General features: G+C 46.1%; 1 protein-coding gene and 1 long non-coding RNA gene across 6 annotated transcripts in view; one reads left to right on the plus strand and one right to left on the minus strand.

The window, feature by feature from the left end:
• The window catches only part of ALPK2 (alpha kinase 2), a 143,752-nt gene that overhangs the window by 78,618 nt on the left and 47,926 nt on the right, over positions 1–17,208 (plus strand). For all 5 annotated transcript variants that reach the window (XM_074383348.1, XM_074383349.1, XM_074383346.1 and 2 more), the window contains one exon: positions 13,572–16,956. In XM_074383348.1, the coding sequence (XP_074239449.1) occupies positions 13,572–16,956 (3,385 nt within the window). The remainder of the gene's footprint in view (positions 1–13,571; positions 16,957–17,208) is intronic.
• Positions 1–17,208, minus strand: part of LOC141580772 (uncharacterized) — a 90,202-nt gene that overhangs the window by 9,663 nt on the left and 63,331 nt on the right. The gene's annotated exons all lie outside the window — the stretch shown is intronic.

A 17,208-nucleotide genomic window follows, 5' to 3' on the forward strand; every position in this document is an offset into this window, starting at 1 on the left:
TCCTTTCCCCCTTGTGTTGCAAGGAGCCCTCCTGCCTGGGAGCCTGTTCTTTGGAGGGTGCTGAGCCTAAATCTGCCACATTCAAGTCAATGTTCCCGCCCTGCTGGCTTGGTTACAGGGCTCTCATGGGGCAGGGGAGCCATACTCCCACACCTTGTTCGTTCCCCTGGATTTGTTGCTATTTCGTGCTCTTAACACCTGCCAATAAAGACTGTCTACCCTGAAAAAAAAAAAAAAACAGAAAACTGAGAGTAAAGGTGTGGTGTTTTAAGCTGCCCAGTTTGTGATCATTTGTGGCCCTAGGCAACATGTACAGTTGCCAATAGTGTAGATACAGTAGAGTCGTATATGATGGAGATGAGGATGGGGTTGTACGTGATAGAGCCAGGGATGGTGCTGCATGTGTGTTGGAGATGGGGATGGGTTGTAGGTGATGGAGATGGGGATGCGTTGTATGTGTTGAGGATGGGGATGGGGTTGTATATGATATAGATGGGGGTGGAGTCATATATGATGGAGATGGGGATGGGGTTGTAGGTGTTGGAGATGGGGATGGGGTTGTAGGTGATGGAGATGGGGATGGGATTGTAGGTGATGGAGATGGGGATGGGGTTGTAGGTGATGGAGATGGGGATGAGTTGTAGGTAATGGAGATGGGGATGGGGTTGTATATGATATAGATGGGGGTGGAGTTGTATATGATGGAGATGGAGATGGGGTTGTAGGTGATGGAGATGGAGATGGGGTTGTAGGTGATGGAGATGGGGATGGGGTTGTAGGTGATGGAGATGGGGATGGGGTTGTAGGTGATGGAGATGGGGATGGGGTTGTAGGTGATGGAGATGGGGATGAGTTGTAGGTAATGGAGATGGGGATGGGGTTGTAGGTGATGGAGATGGGGATGGGGTTGTAGGTGATGGAGATGGGGATGAGTTGTAGGTAATGGAGATGGGGATGGGGTTGTATATGATATAGATGGGGGTGGAGTTGTATATGATGGAGATGGAGATGGGGTTGTAGGTGATGGAGATGGGATGGGGTTGTAGGTGATGGAGATGGGGATGGGGTTGTTTGTGATGGAAGAGGGGGTGGGGGTCGTACATCATAGAGACCAGAATATGGGTTGTATTGTGATAGAGGCGTAGATGAGCATTGTACTATGGAGAGCAAACAGATGAAAAGAAATAGGTTTTGTATTCGTTTAAGCAGGACAATAACCTTATGGTCTGGCTTTGTTGAGAGAGTTTTCTATGTTCCTTTCTTCTTAGATCAGAGAATCTTCTCTCTGCACAATCCGAAAGCAAACAGGTGTGAGTGGACACAGCCTTCCCTTGCTTTGAGCTGCTGGGAGGAGGAAGGTGTCAGAGAAAGAGTCAGGGCAAAAGGGGCACATGGGTCCTGACTTCATGTTCTACAATGCCAAGATCGTGGTGGAGCAAGCTAAGAGAAACTGCGAGGACAGGGGAGCTTTGCCTGCTTCCCTTTTGGGACACAGGAACTAGCCACCCCTCCACCTACCCACGTGGGGCAGCTCAGACCCCGTCTTCCAGAGAGTGGGGTCAGGAGGACTAGAACGTGTGCATGCCCTAGAGCAGGCGTCCCCAAACTTTTTACACAGGGGGCCAGTTCACTGTCCCTCAGACCGTTGGAGGGCCACCACATACTGTGCTCCTCTCACTGACCACCAGTGAAAGAGGTGCCCCTTTCTGAAGTATGGTGGGGGGGCCGGATAAATGGTCTCAGGGGGCCGCATGCGGCCCACGGGCCATAGTTTGGGGACGCCTGCCCTAGAGGACCACCCAAGAGATTAGAACCAGAGCAGGCTCAATCAGAAAGAAAATTTTGTATTCATCTCCCACATCCTTGACTGGGGGCCCGTGAGGAAGACAAGATCAGTTCCAGAGACAAAATAAAGGGATTACATTTACTCAGGCATCTGAGAAGTAAGGTGTGTGAATTTTCAAGCCACCATATGCACAAATATCAGCTCGGTGTATTTTTTGCCTTCCTAGCTCAAATCACAACATTGAATTCCAGATGTTTTCTTTCTCCTTGGTTCTCCAAGCATTTCCCCACCAACTTCAGCTTCCCAGAAACTTCTTTGTGAAACGTTATTTTTTTCTTCCATCTGCAAGGGGAAAGTTTGTTTCAATGGATCCATCCAAAGGGGCCCCTGAGTTTCTGGTATAATCTGCACCATGGTCCTCCCTACTTTGCATCCTACCTTTGATTTCTCCCATCTTTAAAGTATAGATGTTTTAAATGCAACTCTGTTGTACATGGCAATTTTATAGCTCTGTGCCCAGGTAAACTGGACCTTCCCATTTTCAGTGCATGGTGCCTGGCTATAATTGGTACAGTTATGCTGATGTCTTCTAGGTGATACATACTTGGAACCTCAATTGTTCATGGTTAAAACAAAAGATGCTTCTCTCTCTGTACTCGAAAGAGAACACAATGCTTTGGTTTAGATCTAAAAAAGACCCCGGCAAACTAGACACCAAATTATTAGTGATGAATAAGAGATTTAGTTCAGCAGAAGCTACACATTAACCAAAACACAGGAGCCTGGGGCAGTTTTCAGGTAGGAGATCAGTGTCTCAACAGAAAGCTGGTGAGATTCGAGACAGAAGAAAACCGAATCGAAGAGCCAAAATCTTCCTACATATGTTGGCAAAGGGGTGTTGGATGAAGACCGGATTGGATAGATGCTGACTCATCTAACATCGTTTCTGAGCATTTACCAACTTCATTGCACCCAGTTGAACAACACTAATGCTATTGTCCCTCTCAGGGATCTTAGTATCCCAGGAAATTTGGTTTCATTTTCAGAACGAAGTTGTCTCTGAATCTTAGCAGGTAATTGTTGTTGCCTGCTGTGTCACCTGTGATTATACTGCCAGAGAGGTTCTTTTCTGCCAGTCAAGAAACCAAGCCTGGCTGGGTGCAATGGCTCACACCTGTAACCCCAGAACTTTGGGAGGCTGAGGCAGGTGGATCACTTGAGGTCAGAAGTTCGAGACTAGCCTGGCCAACGTGGTGAAACCCTGTCCCTACTAAAAATACAAATATTAGCTGGGCATTTTGACACTCGCCTATAGTCCCAGCTACTTGGGAGGCTGAGGCAGGAGAATCACTTGAACCTGGGTGGCAGATGTTGCAGTGTACTGAGATTGTACCACTGCACTCCAACCTGGGCAACATAGTGAGACTCTGCCTAAAAAAAAAAAAAAAAAAAAAGAAAGAAAGAAAAAAAGAAAGAAACAAAACCTGATCTCCTATCACATCCTGCTGACTTACTAGAGGACAGATATAGGATCTAAAGAATCAACAGGCCCCAAACCTGCATTTTCTCATCATTTTTTGGTAATGAGGATCTGAGGCAGGCGACTTGTCTAATATTTATGTTTATATTCAGATTTTCCAATAGCGGAACACCATCGCTTCTGTACACTTTGAAGCCTACGCTGAATAGGCAAAGCACTATGTAGTAATCATGACAAGTATTTCCTGCTTCTAAAGTTTACAAGAACTTGCTTTATGTAATGTATTATTGTCAGTGCAGTGCGGCAATTGCTACTACCTTGGTTTTGATTTTACTCACAAATTCTAGAAACTATAAAGAGAGATATTGATTTGAAAATACTCTCCTAGAACCTGACTAAGAATTAATTTTTTCCCCTTATCATTTAGTCTGAAATCTGAAGGAAAGTTTCAGTTTGAGGGACATAAACAATACCATCCCACTCACCCCAGGCTCATGGTCTACAGCAGGGATTCATTCTGAGGCTCAATGAGCCCTTAACCGGAATAGGTCCAAAGGGGTCTGAAACTCCCCTGAAATTATGTGCAACATTGCGTGGGTAAAACAAGACTTTCTGGGAAGAAGCCATAACTTTTCTTGGCTCTTCAAAGCAGTCTGTACCTTACGAAGGGTTAACAAGGTTGGAGCCAGGCTTAGGGCACTGGTCTCGTATTCTGCAGCTCTGATGACTTTCATTGGCTTGGACCAGGTCTACGAGCCTCTAGGACTCTGCAGGATCAGCCATAGGGCCTATATGCCACACAGTGCAGTCTACCAAAGACACAAGGCACTGAATGCCTGGAGGAGGGGGAAGCAAAGAGACCAGGGAGGCAGAGGAACTTGGAATCCAGAGAGCACATGCTCATGGAGAGCCATTCTCCAGCCCACCATCTCTTCCCTGCCCCTCTCTGGGGCCCCACTGGCTCATTCTTGGATCAGTCCACCTATGGCAACCTGGTGACATGCTGTATCGTTTTCCCTAAGAACTTTCATTGTTAATACAGAAGATTAGATTTAAAATCCTTAGGAGTCCAAGGAAAATCTGGTTGCAAATGAAGGGTAAAGTTTAAGCCCCATTTACTTGGCAGCAGGTCACAGAACACCAGAGCTGTTCTCTAACCCTTTTACTTTACTGTGGAAGGAAGACTCTGAGAGACCTGGTGACTTCTCTAAAGCCACTTCCTGTATAGCAGCGGATTCAGGATCAAACCCCGATTTTCTGAGACTCAATCATCTTTCCATCACCCTACTCCATTTTTCTTTCACCTCTTCATCCAAATCCTAGTCTTTTCAAGACACAGCAAACAAAAAAACAAAAAGGCAAAACCAAACCAAACCGCCCCTCCCCGCAGAGACCATTCAGAAATGCCTAGTGGATTTCAAAAGAAATCATGGGCCTTCATAGCGTCATCTTTTCTTATGTTTGCATACAGTTGCAGTTTATGGAAATTATGGCTCACTCTCTCTCTCGTCTCCCAGAAATCGCCCATCTATGCAGGAAAACACAGATGGATGCAGGAAAAGAAGACAGCTTTTTTTTTTTTTTTTTTTCCCACCCATTTCATTTACATGAGAGTTTGCCATTACACGGTCCTCTCCTGTGTTGGAATAGTTGGTATATGCCTTCCTTTGCAATACAAAACCTAGATCCTCAAGTCATAAATTTCTATGCCATTTTACCAACATTAACTGCATTAATGTAAGTAAAGCAGTTAGAACAGTGCCTGCCATGTGTTAAAAAGGCTATAGAGCTTAGCAACTATTCCTATTACTAGTAGCATTACTACTTAGCTCACGTCACCTGAGATGTACAATAAATTTACATGCTCATGGCTCATGCTCTAGTGCCCTTCCCCTTGTACCATGTTACCAGGCAAAGATTCCCACTGAATGCACAGAGCTCCTAGGAAGGGTGTAAGCCATGGAAACCGAGGCCTCTCCCAGCAAAAGGTCAAATTCGTATTTTACAAACTCTATGACTCCCAAGAAATCAAGACAGCATTGTAACACCAGGTGGGTGAGGATTTCTTGTCCCTAAGGAGGCAATGCAGTAAGAAGCTGGTCAGATACAGGGGTGTTTAGGATCTGTTTCAGGGCTGGAGGGTTTAGGTGAATATCAAAGAAGGTAGGGTCCTCCAACCTATTACGTGCAAAACCTTTAAGGGAAGCTTCTTTCTGGGCAATCAGGCAACTGCTAAAAATAAACTCAAGTTCCTGAAATATTCTAGCTTGCCTTTAAGCTTTCTTTGGCTGGGGACCGGGCTATCTATTTTCAGTTTTGCAGCCCCAGGTGGTATGGATTTGATCTATCGAATGACAAATGACCGAATGACGCTCTGCCTGTTGTGACAGCTCAGCAGATATTTAGGAAAGGTTATGTGTGGGGGAGGCTAAGCAGCCCAGGATGGCTGGAGAGAGGGGAAGGTCTCATTTAAAGTTTCCTGGAACCACAGGGGAAAATTGATAATGTGTAGACAGCTGTTGAAGGACACAGTGCTATTTCTACCTACCTCATCCAGATAAGAAGGCAAGAACATTAAAAGAGCACTAAAAAAAAAAAAAAAGAAAAAAAAAAGAAAAAGAAGTTGGAGAAAGAAAATTATGTATGATAGGGCATGTTAGCATGTGGAAGAGTGACCCAGCTGAAGCAAGGACTGAGTGGCTGGGCTCTCCTGGCTCCTGGGGGGTTCTGATTGGCTTTAGAACTGTGGCCTGTCTCCTCTGACAATCCATCTTCTCCTATTTCCCCATTCTCCCTCCCCCATTCTACTTCAAGTTCACCTTGCCTCAGGCCCTTTGATCCCTTGGCATTTTGACCAGCACCTTGAGCTCCCTTCCAGGGACTGCACCCCTTGCTCTACGGGACACTGTCCTTCCAGCTAATCCCTACCAGGAGCTGCCCAGAGCCTCCAGAGGGCTCCAGGGTGACCCTCACCTGACTTCCCCTTCTTCCCTCAGCCATGTATGTTTCTCTCCTATCCATTAGGCTGCCAAGAAGCTGCAGGTAACAGAATAGTCAGCTTGCTAAGGGTGGCTTAAAACATAAGGCTCTTTGTTGTTGTTTGCAAAAGTCTGGGGCTAGTGAAAGTCTCTGTGTCACTCCAGTAGCTCGGTGAAGCCAGCAAATCTCCAACCTCCTTCTCTCTTTCTGCTCTGCCCATCATAGTGCGCTGGCTTTTCATTCTCATGGCCCAGGACTGGAAGATGAGAGCTGCAGCACCAGGCCTTACATCCTGATTGAAGGAAGAAGGAGGGGATAGGCAAGCTACCCACCATGTCTGTACCTTACATAGGAAAGCAAAGCTTCATCAGAAGTCCCTTGGTGGGATTCCTTGAACATCTTATTGGGCGGACTGACCCCTTTGCCCCATCTAGCTATGCAAGAGGCTGGGAGAGTGTATGGTTTTCCAGCCTCCTTAGTTGGAGGTAGCAAGAGACAAAGGGATTGGGGACACTGCTCGGTTAGTCAGCCAGCAGTGTCTACCACATCTGCCCAGTCCAATCAGCAGAGAAGTCCTTTAGACTGCACAGAAATATTCAAGAAGTATCTCAGAATTGATACATATGACATAAGAGTACAATCTCTGATTTTTGCGCTGCAGGAATCTTATCGTTGGAATGGAACAGGATGATACAGCGATGACCTTCCACACTCTGTCCTGGAGCAGTGCTGTTAGTTAGGCTCCAGCCACTTAGCTATTGGCACAACGTGTCAAGAATTGTTATTTATCTTATCCATGTACATCTTGTCTCTTCAACTGGATTATAAGCCATTTGAGGAGAGGGATCTTCTCTCATACAGCCTTCTATTGTTAGTGACTCAAATTAGTGTCGTGTACTTGGCTAGCATGAAAGACATTCATTAATGATAAAAAAAAAACCATAATGAACATCCTGGGGTGCACAAAGAGGAAACACACCCTCCCGTGAGATCCATGGCAGACATTCTTAGAAGGCAGAATTTTTGGAAAGGTGGACAAGTGAAAATAACATGTTTGTGGAATCAGAGGCATGTTGAATGGGATTTCGATTGAAAAATCCTATTCAAGCTTTAAGTTTCCAAGCCTAACGCTGCTTTCAAAAAGGGGCTTGGAAGTGTTACTAAATTTCGTTTACCCTTTCCCCTTCTCTATTCACTCATCTGCTTAATCATTCAGCAAAATTGTTTGAGTCCCTTCTATTTGCTAGATTCTGGAGATATAGAAATGAATACAGAGTCCCTGCCCTTAGACTTTGTAGGGAAGCAGAGAAATTGACAGATGGCCATGTTGCACGTAAGAAGGACCTTTGCAGTCTCATATCCAAAGATTTCGGGGGCTCAGAAGTTCTGGATTTAAATTAGGGGTAGTTCCCAGCGCTTGGTGAAGTGGAGTTTGTTCCAGCTTATCCAGTTAGAAATGCTGGGTTGGAAAGGCCTCTGTAACCTCACAGACTTGACTTTAAATCCTGGCTCTGCCTTTGACTGTGGGACCCTGGGGAGACTTCTCTTCCCCAAATTTCATTGACCTCATGTGTTGGTTTTTAATTCATACCTCTTAGCTCTGAATTCACCCTTTAATATGAGCCCTGTACTAACGAAACTCCATTATTCTTCTTTAAAGTAAGCACAGTGTTACACTTTCTCAGCAGAAGGCACTGGAAGGACACGGCAGGAAGAACAGAATTCCTGTCATTTCAGCACTGGTGGGGTTGGAGAGCCTGTGGCCATCCTGCCCCAGCTATGGGGCTAGGACATGGTCATTTGCAACCCTGTAGCTTTGGTGTAGTGATACCCTTTCTGCAGGCCTCTCTCTTTGGAAACTAGGGTCCCACATGGCCCCCAGCTTTTAAAGCCTCCTGCCTGTATCAACACACAGACTGCCTCCACAAGCTCCTGCGTGGCCTACGCCTCCTGGTGCACAGAGTACTTGTCCCCTCTGTGTCTTAGTCTATTTTCTTTGCTTATAACCAAATACTTGAAACTGGAAAATTTATAAAGAAAAGGAATGTATGTTTTACAGTTCTGGAGGCTGAGAAGTCCCAGGTGGAGGGGCTGCATCTGGCGGGGGCCTTCTTGCTGTTGGGGACTCTCTGTAGAGTCCAGGGCAGAGCAGGGCCTCGCATGGCGAGGGGGCTAAGCATGCTCAGTGCCACCTCAGGTCTCTCTTCTTCTTCTAATGAAGCCACCAGTCCCCTCCCTGGATAACCCGTTAATCCTTTAGCCCATTAATTCATTAATCCATGAATGGATTAATCCCTTCATGACGACAGAGCTCCCACGATTCAATCACCTCGTAAAGGCCCCACCTATCAGTATTGCCACATTGGGAATTAAATTGCAATATGAGTTTTGAGTGGCCATTCCAACTAGCACTCTGCAAACTCCTGACCCACACTACCACATGGAGCCCACAAGCTCTGAAGGCCTCAGCCCCTGTGATCACCCATGCCTGGACTCCTGCCCACCCACGCCACTGCCTGCTGACCACCTACTCCCTGCCTGCACTTGGAAGGGAGGTCTATTGCTTTTCTCAGCAATTCCAGGCCAGCTCTGGTCTGGATGAACCAGTGAACTTCTGTGCTATCTGGGGGCCTAACCACACCTTCTCCAAGTAGATCTAAACCCCCTCCAACTTTGTCCTTCCTCGGTACTTTCTCTTGCCTAGAGTACAATAGACGGTTTTGTTATACCTTATAGCACTCTTCCATCACAGTCAACCATTCCTTATATTGAACTTCTCTTATATGACCTACTGTGTGGTTTCTATGATTGGACCCAGGCTATTCATCTCATCAGTAAAGGAGAGACAATAACATCTTTATCTCAGATTTCCTTTACAACTCAAATGAGAAAGCCCTCATAAAGGTCATAGCTCAAGGCTCTGCCCATCAGAACTCCCCAGCTGCCTCTTTTCCTAAGCGACTCCTGTTTTTTCACAGAGAAGAAGGGAAATTAATGTTGGCGAGTGAGTGCCTTCTAGGCACTAGGCAGTATGCCAGACCCTTGACAAGATGGCGCTGACATGCATGTGGTTAGTCTTAGAGGAGGAAAGAGAGGGTCAGAGAAACTGAAGAGGTCACCTGTGGTCATGCGTGGTATATCCAGTTAAGCAGGGCTACAAACCCCAGTTGCTAGCCCTCTACGTCCACACCCCACTCCCCACACCAACACTCCTTTTTTTCACTTGAATGAGTACAATTTCCCTGCATAACAAAACCTCCTACATTCCATCGCTCACTCTATGCTGAGGGTAGGTGCACAGCAGGAGAATCATTTGCTAGAGTTCTTTTGTAATGACTTCACTAAGAGATCTCCTCCTAAAAGAAAGGTCTGACTCATTGGAAAGGTGTGAGTCTGTGGTTTCCCTTTCTCTGTGAGCTGGCCTCTGGATGAGAACAGAGGAGCCTGCTCTTGAAACTCATGCTGCAAGCAAGTACAAACATGGACTGGGCTGATAAGGTCTTCGCTTCAAAAAAAAAAATTCCATCGGTTAAAATCAAACTATGGAATTTCACATTAGCAGTGGGCCAGTTATATGGTTTGTTGCTTCAACATAACTTCCACAGACCGGCAATCTTTATGTTCACTGAGGCTTCCCAGCTGCCTAGAACAGTGCCTGGTATAAAGTAGATGTGTGTCAAATATATGAATTTACATGGTCAAGGATTCAACCAATTTTTTTTTATGTGTGAAGCTTCACTAGGGTATTTTGAAATAGAATTTTAATTTAAAAGCAAGAGGGGTGATATGGTTTGCATGTGTGTATCCACCAAATCTCACACTCCCCGTTGTTGGAGGTGGGGCCTGGTGGGAGGTGATTGGATGACGCGCGTGGTCCCTTCATGAGTGGTTTAGCACCATCTCCTGGTACTGTTCTCATGACAATGAGTGAGTTCTTGTGCCATCTGGTTGTTTAAAAGTGAGCAGCACCTCGCCCCTGCTCTCTCTTGCTTCTGCTCCCATCATGTCAGATGCCTGTTCCTGCTCTGCCGTCTGCCAGGACTAAAAGCTCCCTGAGGCCTCTGCCTGTACAGCCTGTGGAACCATGAGCCAATTAAACCTCTTTTCCTTATAAATTACCCAGTCTCAGGTATTTATAGCAGTGCTCGAACTAATACAAAAGGAAAGGCACAAATAAATCTTGATGGAAATAGGACTTTTTTGTCAATCAAGGCATGATGCTATGATGATCTATTCCAGTGACCAAACTCATCCAAAACGAAACTTACTTGTCCTGTGTTTAATTCTCTTCAGGTGTCAGTCTATTCTAGGTATCAGCTTATTGCTTTGCTGATGGAATAGAAATCAATAACGAAAGAATAAAGGTACCATTCCAGTAAGTATCATAGTAGCTTTTTAACTGAAGCCCTTTGGCAAAAATCGCCCAGTGCCTGACAGAGAATTCTACACATGACTGCTATTCCATAAATGTCTGTTGGCACTGATGATACTGTGATACTACCAGGACCTTAAAATAAGGGGCTGACACAGGTAGTGGAAATTCAGGCAGGACAGAAAGGGAGACTTCCCAGGATTGATTGGGAAGTCTCTCTACACATTTCAAATAATGACCAGGAAGTTCCCTGTGTTTTCTGTGCTTAGTGACTCAGTTTATTTGTGTTAGAGAATATTCTCAAAAAGCCGAACCAAAATGCCAAACGAGAAAAATGCTCTCTACATGTGTTAAAGATACTGAGGTATAGAGAGGAAACCATATGCACATCAAACTCTTTAAAAAAAAAATACCTTTCTCTTATTTCGCAGAAATTATATTTCTTGTTTTCCCTTTCCTTTTTAATACAGAAGAAAAAGGGATCTAGAAAGAGAATAAACATATTTTTCTTTCCAGGAATACCAGGATAACCAGTAGTGCTTATGGTTCAAAGTTTCCCTTAAAACAGGTTTGTCGCAAAGTCAGGAGCAGACAAAAGTTCAAACCCTTTCAGGTGTAATGGGTGAAGCTGGCCATAGCTGTCTCAGTTGGTACATGGTTCATTCATTCCCTCAGCAGAAACTTAGTAAGCACCTATTACATGCTAATCGCCGTAACAGGCCTTGACTAGAACATAGAACAGGAGCTCCCTGTAGATAAGAATTTGCCTGTCTTGTATCCCCATTATCTAAAATACTCCCTAGTACCTTGGAGGCATTCACTAATATTTGTTGAAAGGTTAAGTGGTCCTAGCTCTCACGGAGTTTACACTAAATTTTTTTCTTGTTTAGTCAGCAATTTTTTTTTTTTTTTTTTTTTTTTTTTTTTTAGATAGAGTCTTGGTCTTGTCACCCAGGCTGGAGTGCAATGGCACAATCTCGGCTCCCTGCAACCTCCACCTCCTGGGTTCAAGTGATTCTCCTGCCTCAGCCTCCTGAGTAGCTGGGATTACAGGCACTCACCACCACGCCCAGCTAATTTTTTTTTTTGGTATTTTTAGTAGAGACAGGGTATTGCCATGTTGGCCAGGCTGGTCTCGAACTCCTGACCTCATGATCCACCTGCCTGAACTTCCCAAAGTGCTGGGATTACAGGCATGAGCCACCATGCCCAGCCTAGTTAGCATTTTTATGAACCTCAAATACAAGTTCAATAAACCTCAAAGTAGCTTACAAAGAGAAAATGAGAGCTGAATGACTGGCAGGCTGTAAGCAGCCTGGCGGAAGTGTGGAAAGAGGTGTGGTTATGCTGTTGTCCTGTTTCCCATGGGCACTATGTACAGGGATTGACCACAAGGTAGTAAGACTGATTCTCATGTATGAGTTATATGAATCAGTCTCATGACATTGGAGCTACACTATGCACATGAACATTTCAGCTGTTGTGTCATATACTGGAAGACAGACTTCACCCCCCACCCCCAAGCCCCATCCTGCCAAGGCCAGTCATCTGTTCTCTGCACATCTGAATGAGGCTGTCCAAGGCAAGAGTCCTGGAGCAAAGACTGGATTGCTTGACAGTCATGAGAAGTAATTTTCTACTCCTTGGCTGGACATAAGTTTTCTTCTTTTTGAAAGGATCAATAAGCTAAAAGTTTTGAGACAAGGATTTAGTCAAAGAGTTTGCTGCTTCCTTAAACAATATCTAATATCATAGAATATTCAGATAATACCATAAAAGGCTCAATCCTCAGAATGTGAGATTTTTTTTCCTCTGCCTTCCTCTTTTCCTCCCTTCCTCTCCCTCTCTCCCTTTCTCAAAAACCTAAGCAGTCCTGAATCTTCTATTTCTCGTAGAGGTGGTCTATCCGCCACTTGGCATCTGTTTTAAAATCTAGGATGCATTCTGGGATGTCTGTAAGCTTCTCTAGGAAAGAAATGATTGGCAGTGCTGGTGGCCAATCATAAGTCAATTTATTCATTAGAGGTGGGTTCAAAGGCAGGTTTCTCTTTGGTTTTTGGTAACAAAACTTAGTGCACTTCGTATTGCTATAACAGAATGCCTGAGATTGGGTAGTTTATCAAGAAATGAGGCCTATTTGACTCATGATTCTGGTGGCTGGGAAGTTCAACATTGGGCATCTGCATCTGGTGAGGGCCTCAGTCTGCTTCCAACTCATGATGAGAGGCGACGGGGAGCTGGCATATGCAGGGATTGCATGGACAGAGAGGAAGCAGGGTCAGGGTGGGGACGGTGCCAGGCTTTTAACAATCAGGTACTAATAGACTGAGATCTCACGCATCCCCCCATCCCTGAGAGATAGCATAAATCTATTCATGAGAGGTTCACCCCCGTAACCCAAACACCTGCCATTAGGTCCCACCTTCAACTCTTGGGTTCAAACTTCAACCTGAGGTTTGGAGGGGGCAAATATCCAAACCACAGCAATTATTAACCAGCAAGCTGTCATATTTTGGGGACAAAAATTGCTTATTGTTACATTGCAAGTACTGTTTGTTTCCTTTATTATAATCATGTGAGATTCATCTTTCTGGAAAGATGCACGCAGCTCTTGTTGTGACTTACTTGATCAAAATCATTAACATTCCACTTCTTTCCATCTATTTTCTGAGAGAGAGAGAAAACGTCATTAAATAAATGATGATTGTCAGGAGGCTTTTTGCTTATAATGACGAATTTGACAAATGGCCCCCTGGAACATAGAGTTGCTTAAATTTGCAGTTTTCCAGGACATCTCTAATAGCTAGAGGGAGGTGGGGGATTAATGTTTAGATTTCAATCATTCTTGTCCATTATTACAGTCATTGAGGATTAACGCTCTTGGGGTTGCAGTTATGCTCAATTGTGGGCTCTCCCAGGAACAATTCTATTAATATCACTTTTCATCTTCCTAGGTACAAACTCAGGAAACAGTCAGAGGGAAAATCTCTTGCAGCCAGATGCCAGCTTGCTCAGAGCCTGCTGGGGAGGAGTCCCCGTTCATTGGGACCACAACAATTTCCTTCTCAAACTCAGGAGGGGTCCACAAGGAAAATGCATCATTAGCTCAACACTTGGAGGTCAAACACTGTACCTTTGGCCCACAGCAGGAAGAAAAACAAGACAGAGATGGCAACGCACCTGACCATTTCAGGGAAGACCTAAAACATGAGCTGAGCATCTCGGAAGCCAATGATGAGAATACGTCTCCAGGTGTGTTCTCAAGGCATCTCCCGCAGGATTCCCACATTGACTTCAGAGAGCCTGTGGCTGTCTCTGTGGCTTCCCCTGAATCCACAGACACTGCCCTCACCCTGGAAAATGTGTGTGATGGGCCAACAGACAGAGGATTTGTGTGTGCAATGGAGTGTTTTGAGGCCGGTGACCAAGGAACATGTCATGATACCACGGATGCTCTTGTTGGGGCACCCGTTGATAAATATTTGCCTCAAGAAATTTGCTCTGTAGACTTGGGACGGGCAGCAGGTCAAAGCGAAGTGTCTGATTTATGTTCTGCTGATGACAAGACACTGGAAGGCCTTTTTCAGACGCAAGTTTCTGAGACTTCAGTGTCTATGTGTGAAGGCAGCAAGGACAGTAACTCAGCCACATCCTCTCTTTTTATCAGTACTTTCACCCTGAACATTTCGCACGCAGCTAGTGAAGGTGCCACAGGAAAAAGTCTAGCCAAGATGGAGAATTCCACCTGCCCATTGGCCTCCACGGTACAGGCTGGCCAGGAGCCGCCAAGCCCCAGCAACTCAGGAGGGCTTGAGGAAACACAGCTGCTTTCTTCTGAGAGCAACCCTTTAGTGCAATTTAAAGAAGGACGTGACAGGAGCCCCAGTCCTAGTGCTGCAGACACCACAGACACACCAGCCAGTCGTAGTTCAATCGTAGGTTTTCCTTCGGAGAAGCCAACGACATTAACTGCCAATAATGAGTGCCTTCGGGTGACCAGAGAGACTGAGGATACATCAACTGTTACCATTGCCACCAAAGTCCACCCAGCCAAATACCTTGCTGTGTCAATTCCTGAGGACAAGTATGCAGATGGCACCAAGGAGAGATTCCCTTGTGCCTCCCGTGAAAATGTTTCCCAGTTTCCTTCCCAAGTGCACTTGGGTCATATTTTGAGTGGTGCCACTACCAAATCTACAAAAGAGCTGCTTTGCACGGAACCTAGTGTGCCAGGAGTCACACACCGTGTCCTTCAGCTCCCAGAGGGAGAGAGTTTCTGCAGTAATTCCCCTCTTCAGCTTGATCACCTGTCTGGAGATAAGAGTCAGACAGTGGACAGAGCAGACTTTAGGAGGCATGAAGAGAATTTCCAAGAAATAGGAAGTGAAATGAGGCAGGGGCTCCAGCAGCAGAGCCTGTCCCCGCAGCGTTCTCTTCCTGAACATGATTTCCAAGGAAGTTTGCCCATGACATCTGCTGCACAAGAGGAAATAAACTTGGTGCCCTTGGCCCACTCACTAGCAAGCTCTAGGGAAGGAGCAGAGCAGCACTCAGGTGGGGGGACGAGGGTCTCCGTGGTGGCTGAAGCTGCAGTGGAAGAAGATAGTCAGGCGCCAAGCAATGTTCCATCTCTCTCTAATATCCTTTTGGAACAGCCTAAAGAACGTATACCCAGAAATTGGAAGGCAGGCAACAAGCTGAAGTTGACAACTCCACAGGCTTCCACTTCTGAAATCTGGCCACCAAGACAACTGGAAAATTCTGAGAGCAAGGCATCAGATGGGAGTCCCACGGTTCCTGACAGGGCCCGGGCTGTACCTGATAGTCTAAAGACAGATGCTCTTGTGCCTGAACTGGCCCCCTCTGAAACAGCAGCACGGGCTCACAGTCCTCAGGGTGCTGACTCAGCCCTTGCTGACAGCAGAGAAAGCCGTAAAGGCGAAGAGCCCGCCATCAGTGCACACTGGAGAAATCTTTCTTCCTGGGGTTTCAGCCAACCTAGACTCCTAGAGTCATCCGTGGACCCTGTAGGTGAAAAAGACTTATGTGTCACAGATTCACTGTCAGCGGCTTCTGAAACTGGAGGGACAGAAAATGTTAACTATGTGAGTCAAGACCAGGAGGAAAAGCGACTCAAGATGGACCATGCTGCCTTCTTTAAAAAGTTTCTGACCTGCCCTAAAATCCTAGAGTCCTCTGTAGATCCCATTGATGAGACAGGTGTGGTAGAGGACACCAGGGCTGGAAACCCAGAGCCCTCTGAATCCAAACCAGGGGCCGCCAGAGAGGGGAGTCAATCCAATGCCGGCAATGTGCGCCACGGAGTGGAAATCCAGCCTGCCATGTGGCGAGTTCCAAGTCCCCAGGGAACCATTCTGAGTGAAAAAAGAATCAGCAGCAGCCAGGAAGGCAGTATGAAGTGGGAGGCTGAACAAAGTCAAGCTGATGAGGCAAAAGTGGAAGTCCAGACTACCATCTGGCAAGTCGTGCACCCCAGCAGAGGTGGGGCAAGGACTCCTAGTGGATGTAGCATAGGTCAAATACAAGAAGGCAGTGACGGGAGCTTACGGGAGGCTGCGCAAAGAAAAAAGGACAAAGCAGAATTGATTTCCTCCACTTCGCGTCTTTCTAGCTGTCTTGCAAAAATGACTCATGCTCCTCTTGGGGTTGACGCTCACAACTCCACAGACCAAATTCATGACGTCCTTGAAAAGGACTTAGTTGAGCCCAGAAACCGTCAATATGTGTTTTCTGTCTCAAAGAAAAGGGGAACTGTTGAGAATGAGTGTGGGAAACCTTTGCCCTCTGCTCCTGATGTTAGCAGGTTGCCTTGTACTTCGGCTCCTGAAGAAAACGTCACAGACGTTTCTATAAGCCACAGAATGGAAGAACCTAAAATAGAGGTGCTTCACATTGGGGAAAACAAACCCCCAAGCTCATCTAGCTCCTCGGCAAAGACCTTGGCATTCATTTCAAGAGAACATGAGTCAGAGAAAGCTCCTACGTTACTGCAGGACCCGTGTCAAAAGGGCACCCTGGGCTATGTTAGAAAGGCCAGGGAGAAGTCCCTGGAAGCCAGAGCTGGCAAATCGCCAGAAACCCTCACAGCAGCGACAAGGTCAGAGGAGGTCAGGAAAAAGCCAGAACCCCCCGGCAGTGGACGTCTAGCTGAGGGAGTAAAGAAAAAAATTCTATCCAGGGTGGCAGCCCTGAGGCTGAAACTGGAAGAAAAGGAAAATGCCAGCTTTCTCAAAAAGATGCCCAAACTCGAAACATCGTTATCATGCACAGAAGAGAAACAAGACCTGACAAAGCCATCTTGCAAAAGAGAAGGAAGAGGTGAGGCTCTGGTGCTGTCTTTCATTGTTAAAGTTTGGGCTTGTAAGACCACACATCCAGTTCCTGTCCTCTAGGGTCCTTTGCAGTTAAGGCCAGGGTCCTCCAGGTGGGCATCGATACAATGGTTGCGACCAAGTGGCTTCAGCATGTGGCATCAGGATCACCGGGAGGGCTTGTTAAACCCAGGTTGCTCCCCTCCCCCAGTGTGTGAAATCTGCATTTCTCACAAGTTCCCAGGCGACCTAGCGGGAG

Source organism: Saimiri boliviensis, chromosome 13, assembly GCF_048565385.1.
Source record: "Saimiri boliviensis isolate mSaiBol1 chromosome 13, mSaiBol1.pri, whole genome shotgun sequence".
Classification (NCBI taxonomy): domain Eukaryota; kingdom Metazoa; phylum Chordata; class Mammalia; order Primates; family Cebidae; genus Saimiri; species Saimiri boliviensis.